The 16,208-nt window shown below is 36.5% G+C and overlaps 1 protein-coding gene across 16 annotated transcripts in view; it reads right to left on the reverse strand.

The window, feature by feature from the left end:
* The window catches only part of MYCBP2 (MYC binding protein 2), a 186,516-nt gene that overhangs the window by 128,689 nt on the left and 41,619 nt on the right, over window positions 1-16,208 (reverse strand). For all 16 annotated transcript variants that reach the window (XM_061995807.1, XM_061995793.1, XM_061995769.1 and 13 more), the window contains exons 5-16: window positions 14,913-15,109; window positions 14,451-14,693; window positions 14,106-14,177; window positions 10,706-10,802; window positions 10,095-10,168; window positions 9,147-9,285; window positions 8,360-8,436; window positions 6,849-7,053; window positions 3,378-3,542; window positions 2,493-2,651; window positions 1,640-1,844; window positions 789-934 (exon numbers count right to left, since the gene is read on the reverse strand). In XM_061995807.1, the coding sequence (XP_061851791.1) occupies window positions 789-934; window positions 1,640-1,844; window positions 2,493-2,651; window positions 3,378-3,542; window positions 6,849-7,053; window positions 8,360-8,436; window positions 9,147-9,285; window positions 10,095-10,168; window positions 10,706-10,802; window positions 14,106-14,177; window positions 14,451-14,693; window positions 14,913-15,109 (1,779 nt within the window). The remainder of the gene's footprint in view (window positions 1-788; window positions 935-1,639; window positions 1,845-2,492; window positions 2,652-3,377; window positions 3,543-6,848; window positions 7,054-8,359; window positions 8,437-9,146; window positions 9,286-10,094; window positions 10,169-10,705; window positions 10,803-14,105; window positions 14,178-14,450; window positions 14,694-14,912; window positions 15,110-16,208) is intronic.

Raw genomic sequence — 16,208 nt, forward strand, 5'->3', positions numbered from 1 at the left:
GCCCAATTATAAATACAGAAAATAGAACATTAAAAATGCTGTGACAACAGATCTTACAAGGCAAGATCCCAAACTGTATTTCCCAATAATCATACCAGTTGGTATTTTTTCCTTTAAGGGCAGTATTTTTAGAAGGGATAGGGTGGGAAATGCTTTGCATTTTTTAAAGTACTTCCCACGTTCCTGGCAGCTTGTGCTCTCTGAAAAGTTATAACAGAAAATAAGAAAAAAAGTTTACAAGTAACAACATCCTCCCTTTTTCATTTGATTGTAAAAACTCCTAATAAAAAGATTATTGAAAAATTTTCAGCTTATCAAAAAAGAACAACTTTGTAGTAGTATCACCATTAGTATCGTAACTGCACAGACCAAAATGGCACATATGTCTATAGTAAGGGTAATATAAAAATATTTCACTTACCATAATGATCTCACCTGGCTACCTCAACGGTAAATAAATCTCCCCGATAAGTAAAATTTATCCTTTCTAACAATGTTATACTAAAACTCTCCTACAAGTCAAAAACTTCAGTAATTTGATAGGAAAGAAATGAATTGTTTAAGATAAAAAAATTTATCATATGGAAGAATCAAAATACTAGCTGAAATATAACTTGAAAAGAACAAAGCTATTTCTAAACTAACCTCTTATTCTAAGTCAGGTTTCAAAAGTCAGCAGCAGGATTGAGTTTATTAAAGACTGTAAACAGATGTATTGGGGGAACAGGGGAGAGGAAGTGCAATAAGACAGAAAATTAAAAACCATCTGCTAAATTCACACCACTTACCCAGCAAGAGATCTAAAGGTATCATCTCTTTTACAGCATCAAGGATTCCTCTTTGCCTTGCTTCCTGGCCATCCAGTTCTCTAGCACACGCCTTGCAGCAGCCACATACAGCACAGCCCGACTCACCTGAGCCACAGCCACAGATTCTGCAGCAAACAGAGTTGCTTTATCACTATATTTTATTCTTGTTTATTATCAATGCCTTGGTAATTAAAATATACATTATTAGTTTGTTTTACCTATGGAGTTGTAATTTTTCTTGAGACAAACAAAACGTATATCTAGTTTAAATCCCAGCTGCTATTGTGTGGTGCCAGGGAGCACATCATACATATCTGAACTGGAGTCCTCAGCATTAACTTTTCCTCATTTAAACATTCACTACACAAAAGCATGAACAAGGAAACAAAGAGCACACGAAATGCTGGAGAAGCAGTAATGGCAATATGTAAAGCAGAGGCTCTTTATGCAGCTTGACCCTGGAGTAACAGATAAAAGCAACTGAAATAGCAGGAGAAAAAAAACTTCCGTCAGAGGACAAAGAAAGGTTATCCCAAAGCCAGCAGCTCTGTCAAGGACAGATCATATTACGGTTCATATTCAATAACTTTTTAGTAAAAGTGCTACAGAAAGCACTAATATACTAATGAAAACTAAGAAAAAGCATTTAAAACTGAATCACCTGCCAACCATCACAAACATTGTAACTTCTGGTTTTAAAAGCACAGGCTCTTTTTGCATATTACGTTACCTTAGACTGAAGTTTGAGAACACACCACCTTGGTTTACATTCAACACATGCTTTAGTCATTTAGCATCTGTAGTAATTTTATTTCCATACGTTTGCTTACCCTCCAGGTACTCTGTCAGGACGCCCACTACTGACACAGCTAGCTCCATAGCCTGTGCAATCTCCACATACAGTGCACACCATACACTGCTCCAGCTTCCATTTATGCATGCCTGGAGGACACATCATGGACTTCTCATCTTTGTCATCCAGCTCCTCTTCCAGGTCTTCATCCATTGCTGTTGCCATGTTCTCAACTCCAAAACCTAATTGAAACAAGAAACATCTGTTTTCTGAGGCTAACAGTGGCTACTGAGGAAGTTCTGAAGAACACTTAAGAGATCAGGCTTCAAAAGGAGTGACTAGGCATGCTGATTTGCATGCTCACTCAGCACACTGACACTCCTGAAACCTGACTGGACCATGGGCTGGGCTCTATCATTTAAATTTAACAACTAAGAGGGAAATGAAACATTAACATTCAGTGTACAAGTAAAAGATCATGTACTTGTCACATGTAAAATACTATAATCTAGCAAAGGTGAAGAAGTATGATTTTCATACCTATATTTAGGAATAAAGGAAATGCTCAGCTATATAAAAAATGACGTAGCTTTGTATTCATGCCCTGTTCAGGCACACAACTGCCCAAAGTCTGAATACAAATAAGCAAAGGTAGAATTTTTTTGCAGTACACAACAGCACATATTAAGACAAGGAGTGATGAGGTTTGGTGCAGAAAACCAAATCCCTACCAGCTGAAGTGAAAGTTTTTTTTTTTTAAAGCATATTGCTGCCACTTAAAGCTTTAACATTGGAATTATATTTTGTAATAACATGCTTAGCTATGTTTTCACTTGTCATATTTTCCAGCACACAAAACAAAAGGGAAAAAAAAAAGCTAGGTCGCTCACCTTTTCCTCCCTGGCTCATGGAGCCTGTGTCTCTTCCACACTGTCCTTTATTATTTACACCAAATGTCCAAACTTCTCCATTCTTCATTAACACACAGGTGTGAGCTTTGCCCATGGCCACTTGAGTCACAAAATGGCCTTTCAAATCTGTTACTAAACCTGTAAGATATAAAACAGTTAAGTGGTAAATTGCACTTTCTACCTGTGAAGAAAACTTCAGCAATATAACAAAATTGATAGTGCATACTGACAATTTTCAAACTCTAATTCTCCTTTCACTTCTTACTCTAGCACTTGTTTCTCATATCTTCTCGTTTTCTCCCTTGCCATTATTAGGCCTAGGGCATTTGTCCTGCAAAGAAATTAAAGGCAAAACCAGACCAAACTCTGCTGCAAATCACTTGTTCTGGAAAAAAAAAAATCTAGAAGTCTAACACCATTAGAGTTTATTTCTTTACTATCCTGTTTAAATTGAGGTGTACTGGATCACCTGCAAGTTCAAAGCTGGCTCTCTTGTGAGGAGAAAAACACATAAGGTTTGGCTTCCGGCAGCCTTTGTTGATACTGAAATATGTCTCATTTCTGTGGCTTTTCCCTGTGTGGCCTTCTAGTCTCAGATTAATCCAATAAATGATTTTTCTTTTCTCCTCATTAAAAACATTCCCCCTGGTATTTGTCATCAGTGCTGCTACATATTTTCACACAACTTCAGAAAACTATCAGCTCTTTCTATCCTCTATTGTATTTGTCTGAATCAGCAGAAATTCAGAAATCTACCAGATTAAGAAACACACAAACATCACTTCCACAGGCTAAAAGCTTCAAGACTAATTCCAACTAATAACTCCAGTTAAGCAATCGCTCGAAAGACAAACATTAACTTACTTGTACTATCAGAGTAAATGGCATCTTTTCCAAACATGTAGAGTTCTCCATCTTTTGAAATTACAGAACTGCTTCCATTATTGCAGGCTGTAGATATGACAATTTTTCCTTCCATCTTAATAATTTTTTTAGGCTTATATGGTTTTGACTGCCGTCTGCTTTTAGCTTTAAATAAATAAACAAATTACAAGTCACTCTAACAAAAAAACTTCCAAAGGCACAATAACATTTGTTTTATAAAATAATTTTTTAAACAAATCACTCTGTATAATCTCCTGGTCCAACTTATATTGGATTACATTGGTTTCTCTCAAAAAACTAAGCAGCAAAGAAGTCATGATCATTCAGGTATAATTCAAGTTTTTCTTCTACTTGTACACTGAACTAACACAGTACACAGTACCAAAAGTCCTCACTGCCATCTGACAATAATATATATGACAATGTACACACCATAAGTTCAGAGAAATGTTACACGAGTTCATTATTTTTAAAGTATACTATTAATTTCTCTATTTATTAAAAGCATGTTTAGAAAATATTTGAATCATAACAAATTTCCACAAGAGTAAGAAAAGAAGAAAAAGAACTAAAAAAATTCCCTTTTTGAAAGAATTGTTTTAATTTGGCATCCAACGAAACAGTAATAACATAGTTGAAGACCAGACAAAACCACTAATACCTACCACTACTACCTGTGAACTTTTGCCCAAGTCAGAGAACTGCCGGCTACTTTTACTTACTGACAAATACCAACTTTCTACAAAGAACATCCACACACCTTGCTGACGGGAACCCAGTCTCCCTGTCCAGGTTCAAAATAAACTAGGACAAAAATTATTACTTGTCCGTATACACTGTAACAAAGAGAAACAGGTGAATCCTGTTAATGACACCTAACTGGGAGGACAGGCTGATTCCCCAGAAGGCTGTGCTGCCATTCAGCGGAATCTCGACCAGCTTGAGAGTTGGGCAGAGAGGAACCTCATGAGGTTCAACAAAGACAAGTGCAGAGTCCTGCCTCTGGGGAGCAACAACCCCACACATCAAAACAGGCTGGTGATTGACCTGTTGGAGAGCAGCTCTGCAGAGACAGACTTGGGAATCCTGGTTGATAAGAAACTAACCATGAGCCAGCAATGTGCCCTCATGGCCAAGAAGGCCAATGGCATCCTGGATGTATCAAGAAGAGTGTGGCCAGCAGCTCGAAGGAGGTTCTCCTCCCCCTCTACTCTGCTCTGGTGAGGCCTCATCTGGAGAACTGTGTCCAGTTCTGGGCTCCTCAGCTCAAGAGGGACAGAGAACTCCTAGATAGAGTGCAATGCAGGGCTACCAAGGTGATCAGGAGACCAGAACATATTTCTTATGAGGAAAGGCTGTGGGAACTGGGGCTGTAGTCTAGAGAAGAGGAGACTGAGGTGGAAACTCATTGGTATTTACAAATATCTAAATGGTGGATGTCAGGAGGCTGGGGCATCACCTTTTTCTGTTGTATCTAGTGACAGAACAAGGGGTAATGGAGATAAGATGGAACACAAAAAGTTCCATTTAAACATAAGGAAAAACTATTTCACTGGGAGGGTGATGGAGCAGTGACACAGGCTGCCCAGAGCGGTTGTGGTGTCTTCTCTTGAGGTCTGCAAAATCCATCTGGATGTGTTCCTGAATGAAATGATCTAGGTGGACCTGCTTTTGCAAGGAGGTTGGACTAGATGATCTCTAAAGATCCCTTTCAATCCCTACCATTCTATGATTCTGTGAATGAGAAGAAAGTTGAATTTCTAAAATAACTCAGAAAGATCACGTCCCTGAGCAGACTCTTCAATAAGATGTTCTAGTAAGCGCTACAACTTCTCACCTAAATTTTGTTATTTTAAACAAAAGTAGTGACAGCAATTTACTTCAAAGTGATAAACTTCTGTTTCATCTGAAATTGCAGTTTAAATATACAACCAGAAGACTCAGTTTAAATGTATTTTGGGTAACTTCACAATAACCATACAAATATATCTTGAAATGTGTGCCTTTAAATGTAGTTCCTGAAATATTTTTGTTTGATTCTCTTAAATGGACATTCACTGGAGAAATTCATGTGATTTTGTCTCACACAGTTTTCAGTAGATTTGCATTTAAGAACAACCTACAAAGTTACAAGAAGACATACCAAGTTTGTTATCCAAAGACTCTTACACAGGAATACTACTACTAAATTCCTCTCTCTAACACACTCAAGAATACACCTCATGTGCATTATCAAGTCTTAAAATATGTTCTTGATGGTATTTTAGTTACATTACATGGGAAAAATGTACATTCTTGAGGTATATTGTCAGCATAGTTCATTTTTAACAAGAACGCAGTCCAGTAAGTTTTTGTTAACATCTTCCTTGAAAGATAAACTTCCTGCAGAATTGACTGAGATAAAGCTGAACTCTATTGCTGCTGTTAATCAAGACTCTTAACCTACTTTAAAGTCAATTTAAATCATTTAAAAATTCTAACCATCCACTACTATTTAAACACTGCATAAGAGGTTCCAAAGAAATACAAGGAAGAATTTCTTTATTGTGAGGGAGCACTGGCACAGGCTGCCCAGATGGGTTGTGGAGTCTCCTTCTCTGGAGACATTCAAAACCCACCTGGATGAGTTCCTGTGTGACCTACTCTAGGTGGTCCTGCTCTGGCAGGGGGGTTGGACTAGATGATCTTTTGAGGTTTCTTCCAGCCCTTAAGATTCTGTGGTTCTGTGAATTTAATACTAGTTTTTGAGTGCAAGTTATGATATTTCTAACTGACTGCAATGAGGCACAAAAAATTCAGACTTACTAAATCTGTGTTTAAATTATATGGCTAGCAGACTGAACTTTTCCACAAGTTTGTTTTATGGTAACAAACTACACTATTAAAACAGATCCATCTTTCATTAGGCTGAAATACACTTCAGCCAAACACAACTTTGGAGATCAGAACTGGAAAATCTGTTTATTTGAAGAGGCATTTGTTAGTCTCAAGATCAAATTAGTCTGCCTTCTCTGATGCCTGAAGAGTCCTGCTTGATCAGACACAGAAGAGATTGCTTCTACAATTTCTAATCGATGTATTTCTCCATTATGGAGAGCCAGTAGCTGTCAAAACATCCCTTTCCAAAATTCTTTAAAACAACAATGAAGAGACAAGAAGTCTGGCTCTTCAGTTTTAGAGTCCCAGGCCTCTTCACCAAAGTTCTGACTGTCTTTGCTCAGGACAACTCTAAAATAGCAGTCCCGCCACACAAACCAAACTGTGGTAAAACTGAGATAATTATCTCTAGCTGAGAGAGCCCTGACTGCTTGTCAGGACCTGTGACTGGTGTAACATTCAAACCCAACAGTGTACTTCCACATTCTTGGAAAATATTAAAAATCTTCTTTTCAAATTAAAAGGTGGTTAACAGGCTTCTAACAACACTGGTCAAGGAAGTATAATACATACTTGATTCACCATCCTCTCCTTTACTTGCAGACCCGGTGAAGAATACACTTCCATCCTCAGCAACAAGTAAGGCATGTGAGCCATCATGTCCAACAGAAAATTGAACAATCTTTGGAGATTTTGTGATTGGGAGTTCAACCCATTTTCCTGCTGAAGGACCACCTTGTTTGATTCCAAGGCTCTGATATTTGCCAGTGTAATAAATCTAGGAGAAATCAGTTTATGATTTTCAGTTATGCCACAGTACATTAAAATTGCACCATTTTAAAGTTGCATTGGTTTTAAATCCTGTCATTTCAAATAATAAAGAACTCTTCCTGACATTGTTTATATCATTTCAATATCTCTGTTCTACATTCATGAATTTTGACTTAATGACGGAAAAATTCTGATTAGTTTCTGCTTGCGTTGAAATATGTTTCCTACTGTGCCACAGAGCTAGTTCTCATATACAATTGTTTGGCTAGGTGAGTTAAACACACAAGAAAGAATCGTTTAGAAGAAACTACTCAAAGGAAGCTAAGCATTTAGAACACTTAAGAGAAATGTCTGGCCTGTCTAAAAACAAGATGGTATTATAATAATAAAAATAAAATATCACAATACTATAAATTTAATATGCTTCAATACATTTTTAAAACTTATTTTTAGTAAATGCACAATGACCACTCAGTGAACCTAGAACCATGTTACTCAACAGTGCTATAAAGCGAGCATGTTAATCTATGTGGGCACTTCAAGCTATCTTTCAGTGCCTTATAAAGTCTATTTCATACCTAAACACAAAACTAGAACATTTTTAGATTTGATAATGAAGAGGCATTTGTTAGTCTGAAGATCAAATGAATCTGGCTCCCTTAGTGTGTGAGAAGTTTTGCTTTATCAAATTATGTTTCATACTATTAAATTTTATTAGGAAAAACAGTTAACTTTACTTATGAACATTTTCACCAATCTCACTGTTTTGATAGCAGCAAGGCCTTCATTCCAATAAAGCAATACAATTCCAAACACGTGAAAACACAGCAATAGCTTACACCAAGCAGAACCAACAAACCAAATCACTAAGAATAAGTTTAAAGAAATCAACTGAAAATTTTGCTTATGAACTTAATAGTTCTCAGAGGAATTATAAAAATCAGTCTGGGATGTAAATACAAGACTATGATCAGACTGTTTACATAAAGATATGAGACAAAATTTTGAAAATGTGCTAATGTATCATTTGTAGACAAAAGGTCATTTTGACCACCAAATCTAAAACAAAGCCCCACACTGTCTCCAAGACTAACTGTAGAAATTCCTAGAAATTCAAGACATGAGTCTCTCACTGGTTCCAATACCATTTGTTTTAAAGTGGGCTCTGAAAAATGTATCTAAATACAGTCATATAAATACATTCTAATGTACTAAAAAGGGAAAAGGGAACTGTGGATAATAATTATGAAACTAAAATATATGTAGAGACACAGTGATGCAATTTGCTTTTTACTGCAGAGCATTTACAGTACCTTTCCACTGGCAGTTTTCATTAGTGCAAACTCTCTTCCAGCACCAAGGACAGCTGACTCTTCATCAAATCCTGTACCTGAGCAAGTAAGATGGCATTAATTGGACGGTATAACAATGCAAAGTTACAAGGGTAACAAGGTTTTGCTGCCACAAGAAGGCTTCCTGCAGTAGACTTGACAGAGTTGTTCAAAGAGAAAAAAGGCATTTAGCAGAAGAGCCACTGCATTTGGTCAAAGGTCCACATAGCGTGATATGCTTTTGTTCAGACAGTGCCAAAAGCAGACATCTAATAGGAAAACATCCAAAGCAAAGTCCAAGTGATACTTCCCAAAAGTACCTTTGCAGACACCAACAATTTTGCATCTCATTCTCTTGTAAAGGTGGTTTCCACATATTTAGTATCTTTCTATGCATTTCTTTTCCATTAATCTAGTCAGTAGTTCTTTTAACTTTTGTTGTCTTTGAACCACAGCAAGGAGTTCCATAACTTAACTACATGTTTTATAAGCACTGTTATGAGGTCCAAGCTTCAAATACATATATTTGTTAAAGAACTGCAGGAAAATACTGGAAAACCATGGATAGTGCTACAGATAGAAATATGGTTCAAAATGAGTGTCAATTAATGAGTCAAGTAACAGGCTGTTTCAAAACCCTTGTACCTCTCCATATGTTTATAATGGAACTTCTTGTACATAATACAGGCAAACAAAGCAAAAGGCAGAGTCTCAGTTTTATTATTTGTGTTACTAGGCTTGTTATTAACCTTCAAAGAAGAGGACTTACTGATAATGTGCAAGTCTTTCTCCAGGTCAAACAGTGAGATGCCACAGGCATGCAAGCATTTTCTTGCAAGCTTAAGCTGCAGTTCCTGCTGCAGTACTGGTTCAGTACTTGTTGCAAATATTCGCACTACAAAGCCATCCTGCAGAAAATAAATAATTGACTTTAGGTTTTATAACAAAAGCATGGCCTAAGTGCATCAAAATAATACTATTTCAGAGTAAATTATCAGGACACATTGATAAAGTAATATTTACTACAGAGGAGAGAAGAACAAAGTGCCAAGCAGGATAAGCTGCAGATAAGCTTCTGACAGACCTTCAACATATATTGAATTCTAGAAAAACATTGTGAGTGCTATGAAAATAGTAAATTGCTAGAAACAGTTAACTCCAAATCTCACTACAGAATCTTGCTTTTATAACTATTTACATCTATTCTTTAGGCCTCAACTTCTCCCAACTCAGAATCCAAAATCGTGCATGCAGTTTAAGAGATGCTTTGAAGAGTAGCTCAACCAGGTTTCAAGTACAGATGAGTATCTTCATCTGGCCACATGAAAAAAAAGTTGTGCCATTAGTAGGGAAATGTCTACCATCTCTTGCCAATCCTGTCTCACTACACCCCTGCCCTATTGATGTTTTACAGCTTTCTCACTGTGAAAAGATAGTGACCAGTTCAGAACTAAGAATGTAGTAAATGTCTGCCGATCAAACCGTAGAACAGCTAGAACTGTTTTGCCATCCACGATCAAAATTCTATGAACAAACACCAAAATATTGCTTCTTCATGCCCAAATTTGGCAGTTTCTCATCTCTAGTTACATGGATTTCTTCCTTAGTTGTGTTAGCAAAGAACAAGACAAACATGCAGGAAGAAAGCTGTATGTATTATAAAATAAAACAATTCAGTTGACAGAAAAATAGTTTACCCATCATATGTAACACTTACATCTCTAGATGCTGCTATTTGATTAATATATTCTCCATCAGTGAAAAGGATATTCTGCCCTTCAGTATGACAATCTGCGAGAGAAAGATGAAGTGCACTGCATCAGTTTTTACTAACACACACACACACACACTGTTCTCTGCTTCTGTCTGCTTCATTCTCACTACACTCTAGACTATGAGCTCTAGTTTGTCTAAAGAGAGATCATATTGTTCTGAAAATAGGTTATTTTATTCTAGCATCTACTCTCTCACCTAAATCATGTAACAGTCCTTTGTCATAGTTTGTAACTACCTACATGTAAGAGATAGTGTATACAAAGTCATATCTGAGCCAAATGCTCCAAGTTCCCATGGGGAAGAAACAAGAATTCTTTAAGAATTAAGATGACCATACAATCTAAAATGTTGTAATATTCTTCCAGTAGTTGGAGTAAGATGCAAGTCCTCTGAATGAAATATTGCAGCTGGTCTAATGCAGCAAGCTGAAGTAATAAAAAAGTTGTCTCCCTGTGATATCAAAATCTGTCTCAATTTGTCCTCTACTTGACTGAAAAGGCATAGCACTGAACAGTAAACTATAATAATCATCTCCAATCTGGAGTTTCTTACCTGGCAAAGCAACTGTACCATCTTGTTCCAAAGTTTCAGGGTTTATTCTTATCGCTGTCATACTGTGATTATTCGCATCTCTATATAATAAATAACCCTGGTAATAGTAAGAATATATATATATAGGTATAAAAATATTCTTTAGCACATCAAAAGATATTATCAAAAGTGAATTAAAAAGCAATAATTTTAGATATTGTTTAAAAAAAATGGAAGCCTTTTACTTCTACATTAAATTTGCTTAATTTTGATAATGAATGTTTTTCCACTTATCAAATTCTGCAATAAAAAACCTCTGAAATTTGATCCTCTTCTTCCAGACTTTCTACATGCTGAAGAACAGAGGCTCATACAGAGCTTTTGAAGCTGCACACAGTAATTCTGTTCTTCACACGTGTATACAATTACAGTTAAAAGCCACATAGCCACAGTAATAACCAAACTTCACCTTCCAAATCATATATTGCCCTATATAGAAGAGTGATCATCAATGAATATTAATATATGCAATACAAGCTATGTAACTTTTCAAATGTGTTAATTATCTACTTTGCTTCCCACACTACAAGATTTCATGTATTTATTCTGAGTTCTTCAAAGAAAATCCTGTGAAGTATATGCTGATTTTGGTGTCAGCAGCCTCAACACAAGGTTATATACAGTGAGCTCCCACGCTGCTCACCTCCAAACAACTACCCAGACCCAAAGGAAGATATTCAGGACTAACTATTTCCTCCTTCTGTTTCTCCATGTGCAGAATAGCTTCATTTCCTCCAAAGAACCTATTCTGGTTAGCAGCCCACACAAAGAAGATTCCTTTGCTATATCAAAATAGAACCTTTTCTCTGTTCATATGCATGTTATTTTTAGAGATTTGATTCAGTCACCATTTTAGAAGTTTTCCCAGTACAAATATTTGCTCATCTGAAACTCATAAACTCGAGTTTATTGTTCATACCTACAAAGCGTACTTTTAAATGCAGTAAAATAAGTTCTGCTTTAGCTTACACTGGACAGGTTGCCTAAGCTCCTATACGTGCATAACATGCACAGATACATAATAAAGGAATATGTCGAACTTTGTGATTGTATCTTTTTTGATCCTACAATTCCTGTGTACCCTTTAAAGATTTTGAGGAAGCAGGGTAGAAACACAGCTGAGGAATTCATACTGTGAAAGTATTTTTCCATAAAAGCAGCTGTAGGAAAAGAAAAAGATTACTTCACAGCACTTATGAACATCCTCATTCAAGGTGACTGAAGCCAAACAAGTAGCATTCACCTCCAGGAAGGCTGCAGAGGTTAATATGAATAATGACTAAGTAATGATTCTGACAGCAACAGTATCATAGTAGGAGATATGACAATAGCTGGCACTGGCTGGAAGCATGACTGGCCTCAGGCAGGAATTCTGCACATCTAAGAATGGATGCATTTTAAAGGGAGGTCACTAAGTCCTAACCTCACAGTACTTTGTCAGTCAGAGACCCTAATTACACCAACAATAACATTAAAAAAAATAACCAATCATTTTCCTTCATCTAAACTACCTGAATTTTCCTGGATCAATCAATCTCTGTGAAATGGGGGAAAACCAAACCCATGCTAACTAGGAAAAATAAGTGAAGAGGGTTAAAGTAGATAGAAAAGCTTCATTTTAAAATAATAAATACAATGAAGTAAGAAAAACCACTTGAATTTGAATTGGCTTAACCAAGCACCTGAAAAGAAATGAGACCTCTTTTTTTGACATATATTTAGCAATAAGTTCCTACAAATTCTCCTATAAATATTGCCTGAGAGTGACATTTTTCCAGCTAGCAGTGCCGTTGGGTACAGTCACTCCGAGAGTACATACATTTGGAAAAGCACTCAAAGAATATCTAATGTTTTTATAGATATGTACAGAACACCCAAATGTGTAACTCCATATAGTGAAACTGTGCAGAGCCTTTCTCTGGGCTCCACAGCTCAAGAGGGACAGGGAAGTGCTGGAGAGAGTCCAGCACAGGGCCACCAAGATGATCAGCGGAATTGAACATCTTTCATACGAGGAAAGGCTGCGGGAACTGGGGCTGTTTAGTCTGGAGAAGAGGAGATTGAAGGGTGATCTTATTAACATTTATAAATATCCAAGGGTGGGTGTCAGGAGGTTGGGACATCCCTTTTTTCTATAGTAGCTAGCAACAGGACAAGGGGTAATGGGATGAAGCTGCAACACAAAAAGTTCCACTTAAACATAAGAAAAATCTATTTCACTGTGAGGGTGAGGGAGCAGTGGCACAGGCTGCCCAGAGGGGTTGTGGAGTCTCCTTCTTTGGAGGTCTTCAAGACCTGCCTGGACATGTTCCTATGCGACCTGTTCTAGGTGAAACTGCTTCTGCAGGGGGGTTGGACCAGATGATCTGTAAAGATCCCTTCCAACCCCTACCATTCTATGATTCTATTCCTTTCCAAACTGATAAAACAGCCTCCTGAATGAATGCATCCATGTGCACTTGTACATCCATGCGCCCACATACTTGTTGGTGATATGTTTTAACACTAAATGAAACCAGATATCATGTATGCATCTATCTAGATATGTATGATAACCATAAGCATAGAATACATATTTGTAAAGAACAATTTCACTTCAAGGGCATGGCAAAGAGTACACTTAACTTTGCAGTGGGACAATGAGATTAACAGTAAATATACAATATAAGATGTTCAGTAGTTAAAAAAAGGAAGCAAAGTAATTGTTGTCTGAAATAGAGTTTTTGGTTTCTTGTGAAGGATTTGTTTGGTTTTGGGGGTTGGTTTTTTTTTTTTTTTTGAGAAAGCACATGCAGTGGTAATACAGAATTCTAAAAAAACCCTACTATTCCTATATGGCAAAGGTATAAGAAAAAGTTGTTGATATTCCAGAAACTAACTCTAAAAAAACAAAACTGTTAAATATAGCTAACTCTGCAGCAGTAATATTAGGAATTTTCTCTACGCAGTTGACACACCCTCAATCCTCCCCCTTATATTACTGAAACTGTTGTAAAATCATTTTAATAAACAGATATTTCAGTATTTTTACCCTATTTTGATGCAACAGGACATTTTTACACCCAGTGATTTCTTTAAGAAACACACATTAATTGACTGTAAAATTCAAATATACGTGTTAAACTATCATGTTTTGAGACAGTCTTTATAGTGAGGACACAAACCAGTGATACTTTTCATTACTCCTTTCTATATGCCAGTACCATCAGATGTTCCTCATCTTCCATAACTGACAAGTCAGTATAAAATAACTTAATATTTATAACTCAAGTCAAAGGAACAATACATTATTCACATACTGAAATTACTCATGAGGGATAGTGGGCGAAGCACGTATAAAATGTGTTACATATTCACCTACCTGAGCATAGCCTAACCAAGACTTTTTTTCCTTTCTGTTTTTGATGCGAGATGTAGAATTGTATATATGGCCCTGAAAAGCAAAAAACTCCCATCACTTTTAAAATATCAGTGACAAATTTACGTTTAACCATCTACCATCTAAATAACAATGTCTTCAATCATATTAAGAAGTGAAAACTGCAAGAAAATAATGTAAAATTATCACAGAAATCACCAGAATAAAATACACAAACTGTAAAATAACTGATCATTAATAAGCTACAAAAGATTCTCAATGGAAACTGGACATCATAAAAGTTAAGACATTAAGTAGCATTCATCAGACAAGAGAAAATCCCATTACCCTCACTGTTCCGCTATATCCAGAACCAATTTTGTAAAGTCCATCTTTACATAAGAGATAGAGGAAAAAACCATCACTCTGAAGGAGGCACTGGTCATCTTCATCTACAGATATTTCTTTCAATGGCCACTTGTGCATCAAGGCTGCCTTCTTTATCCCATTACTGAACCAGTCCTGGATTTGGATTTTGCCCACCAGAACCGCCTGTACGCTCCGCTGAAGAGAGTTTAAAATGGTTGGCACCTAAACAGTAAAAAGAAGCAGAGAGTAAAAAACTTGTCTATTTTTTAAATTATGTATTTTCTGTTCTGCCTCCAACTCAAGAGAGACAAAGAAATATCTACTCTCTCTTATCTCAAAAACAGAGAGGAAAATAGTTAATTTACACAATAGATCTTCTCAGAACTCATGTACACATCATTCACATAAATTCTCAGATAGAGAGAAGTTTTAGTACAAGACCTGAATAGTCTGACAAGCGTGGCTGCCATTATTGGTGAGGATGGCAGAGATTGCTTGCAACGTTCTTCCTGTCTCTCCCCATGCAGCTACCAAACTGAAGAGGCAAGCGCAGGAAAGTGCTGTCAAGGACTGTCCTGTACTGTCATTCATTCCCGTGCTACGGACAGTTATCTCCAGAAGAAGCTGGAACAGGGATTCTGCAGATAATACACAGCAATTAAATAGACAAGTAATAAAATGATACCAAGCAATTTGTCAGTCAGTCAACAGGAATTAAACTTACAAAATACATAATGCATCTTTCCTCAGCCATTAGGTTTAGTCCTATTTCCAGACAAAAAAAAAAAGAAAGCATCCATTTAAATAGGCCTAAATCATCCTTAACTTTTAATTCTTCTTCTGTCAGAAAATGCCGAGTCTCGATAATAACAATGTCCAAGGATCAAGAAAAACTATGTCCTTCCGTTACAGTGAAACATATTAACAAGAAATGGGTGAGAAGGAGTTACTTTAACTCCCTATTAAGTCTACTTCATCACTGAGATGATGTGTAGGTCTTGACCAAACTTGTCTAATCTCGATTACCATGACACCCATGTTGATGCACATTCCAATTTCTCCGAAACCAGCACTTCAAATCAAAGCCTGAAAATTGTTTTGATGTAATGCTTCTTTCAAGCATTGTTTAGCAGCTGAACATCTGCAACAATCCAGGTGTGAACAGAAATCCACCTCAATTGCTTTGATAGTTTATACAAATAATCACTAAGGCAGTAATCAAAACAAAGTCTTCTTTGCAGCTTTGTAAGACTCTATGCATCAACACAAACTTCATGTAACAAATTACCATATTCTTTGGAAATGGAATACTGTTAAGCCATAACACGGAAAAATAAACACAGGAAGTCTGAAGATTACCTTTTTTATAGTCTAGCCTTGCCTGCAGTTGTATAAACCAGTAAAAACTATGAATTAACACAAGATAATTGAATTTTAACTTAACAGACAATGAATCACATACTAAAAGTCTCTGCAAGTTCAACTTTTATTTTCAATATGATTAAAAGCAAAATTCATTTTCAGGGAAGCTTTTGGATGGTCAGAAGAAACAAAAGCAAGAATTCTGACACTTCGTTCAGCAGCTTTATATAAATGACATTAAATGGCTAAGCTATAGATTACAATAGCAGATCACACAACAAGTTCACTGCAGAGCTACTTTCTTTCCAATAAGACTGTTTCATAACTTCAGTAATACAAATGAATCGCTATTTGTAAGGTGTACTATGATTCAGT

The sequence above is a fragment of the Colius striatus genome, chromosome 1 (genome assembly GCF_028858725.1).
Source record: "Colius striatus isolate bColStr4 chromosome 1, bColStr4.1.hap1, whole genome shotgun sequence".
NCBI lineage: Eukaryota > Metazoa > Chordata > Aves > Coliiformes > Coliidae > Colius > Colius striatus.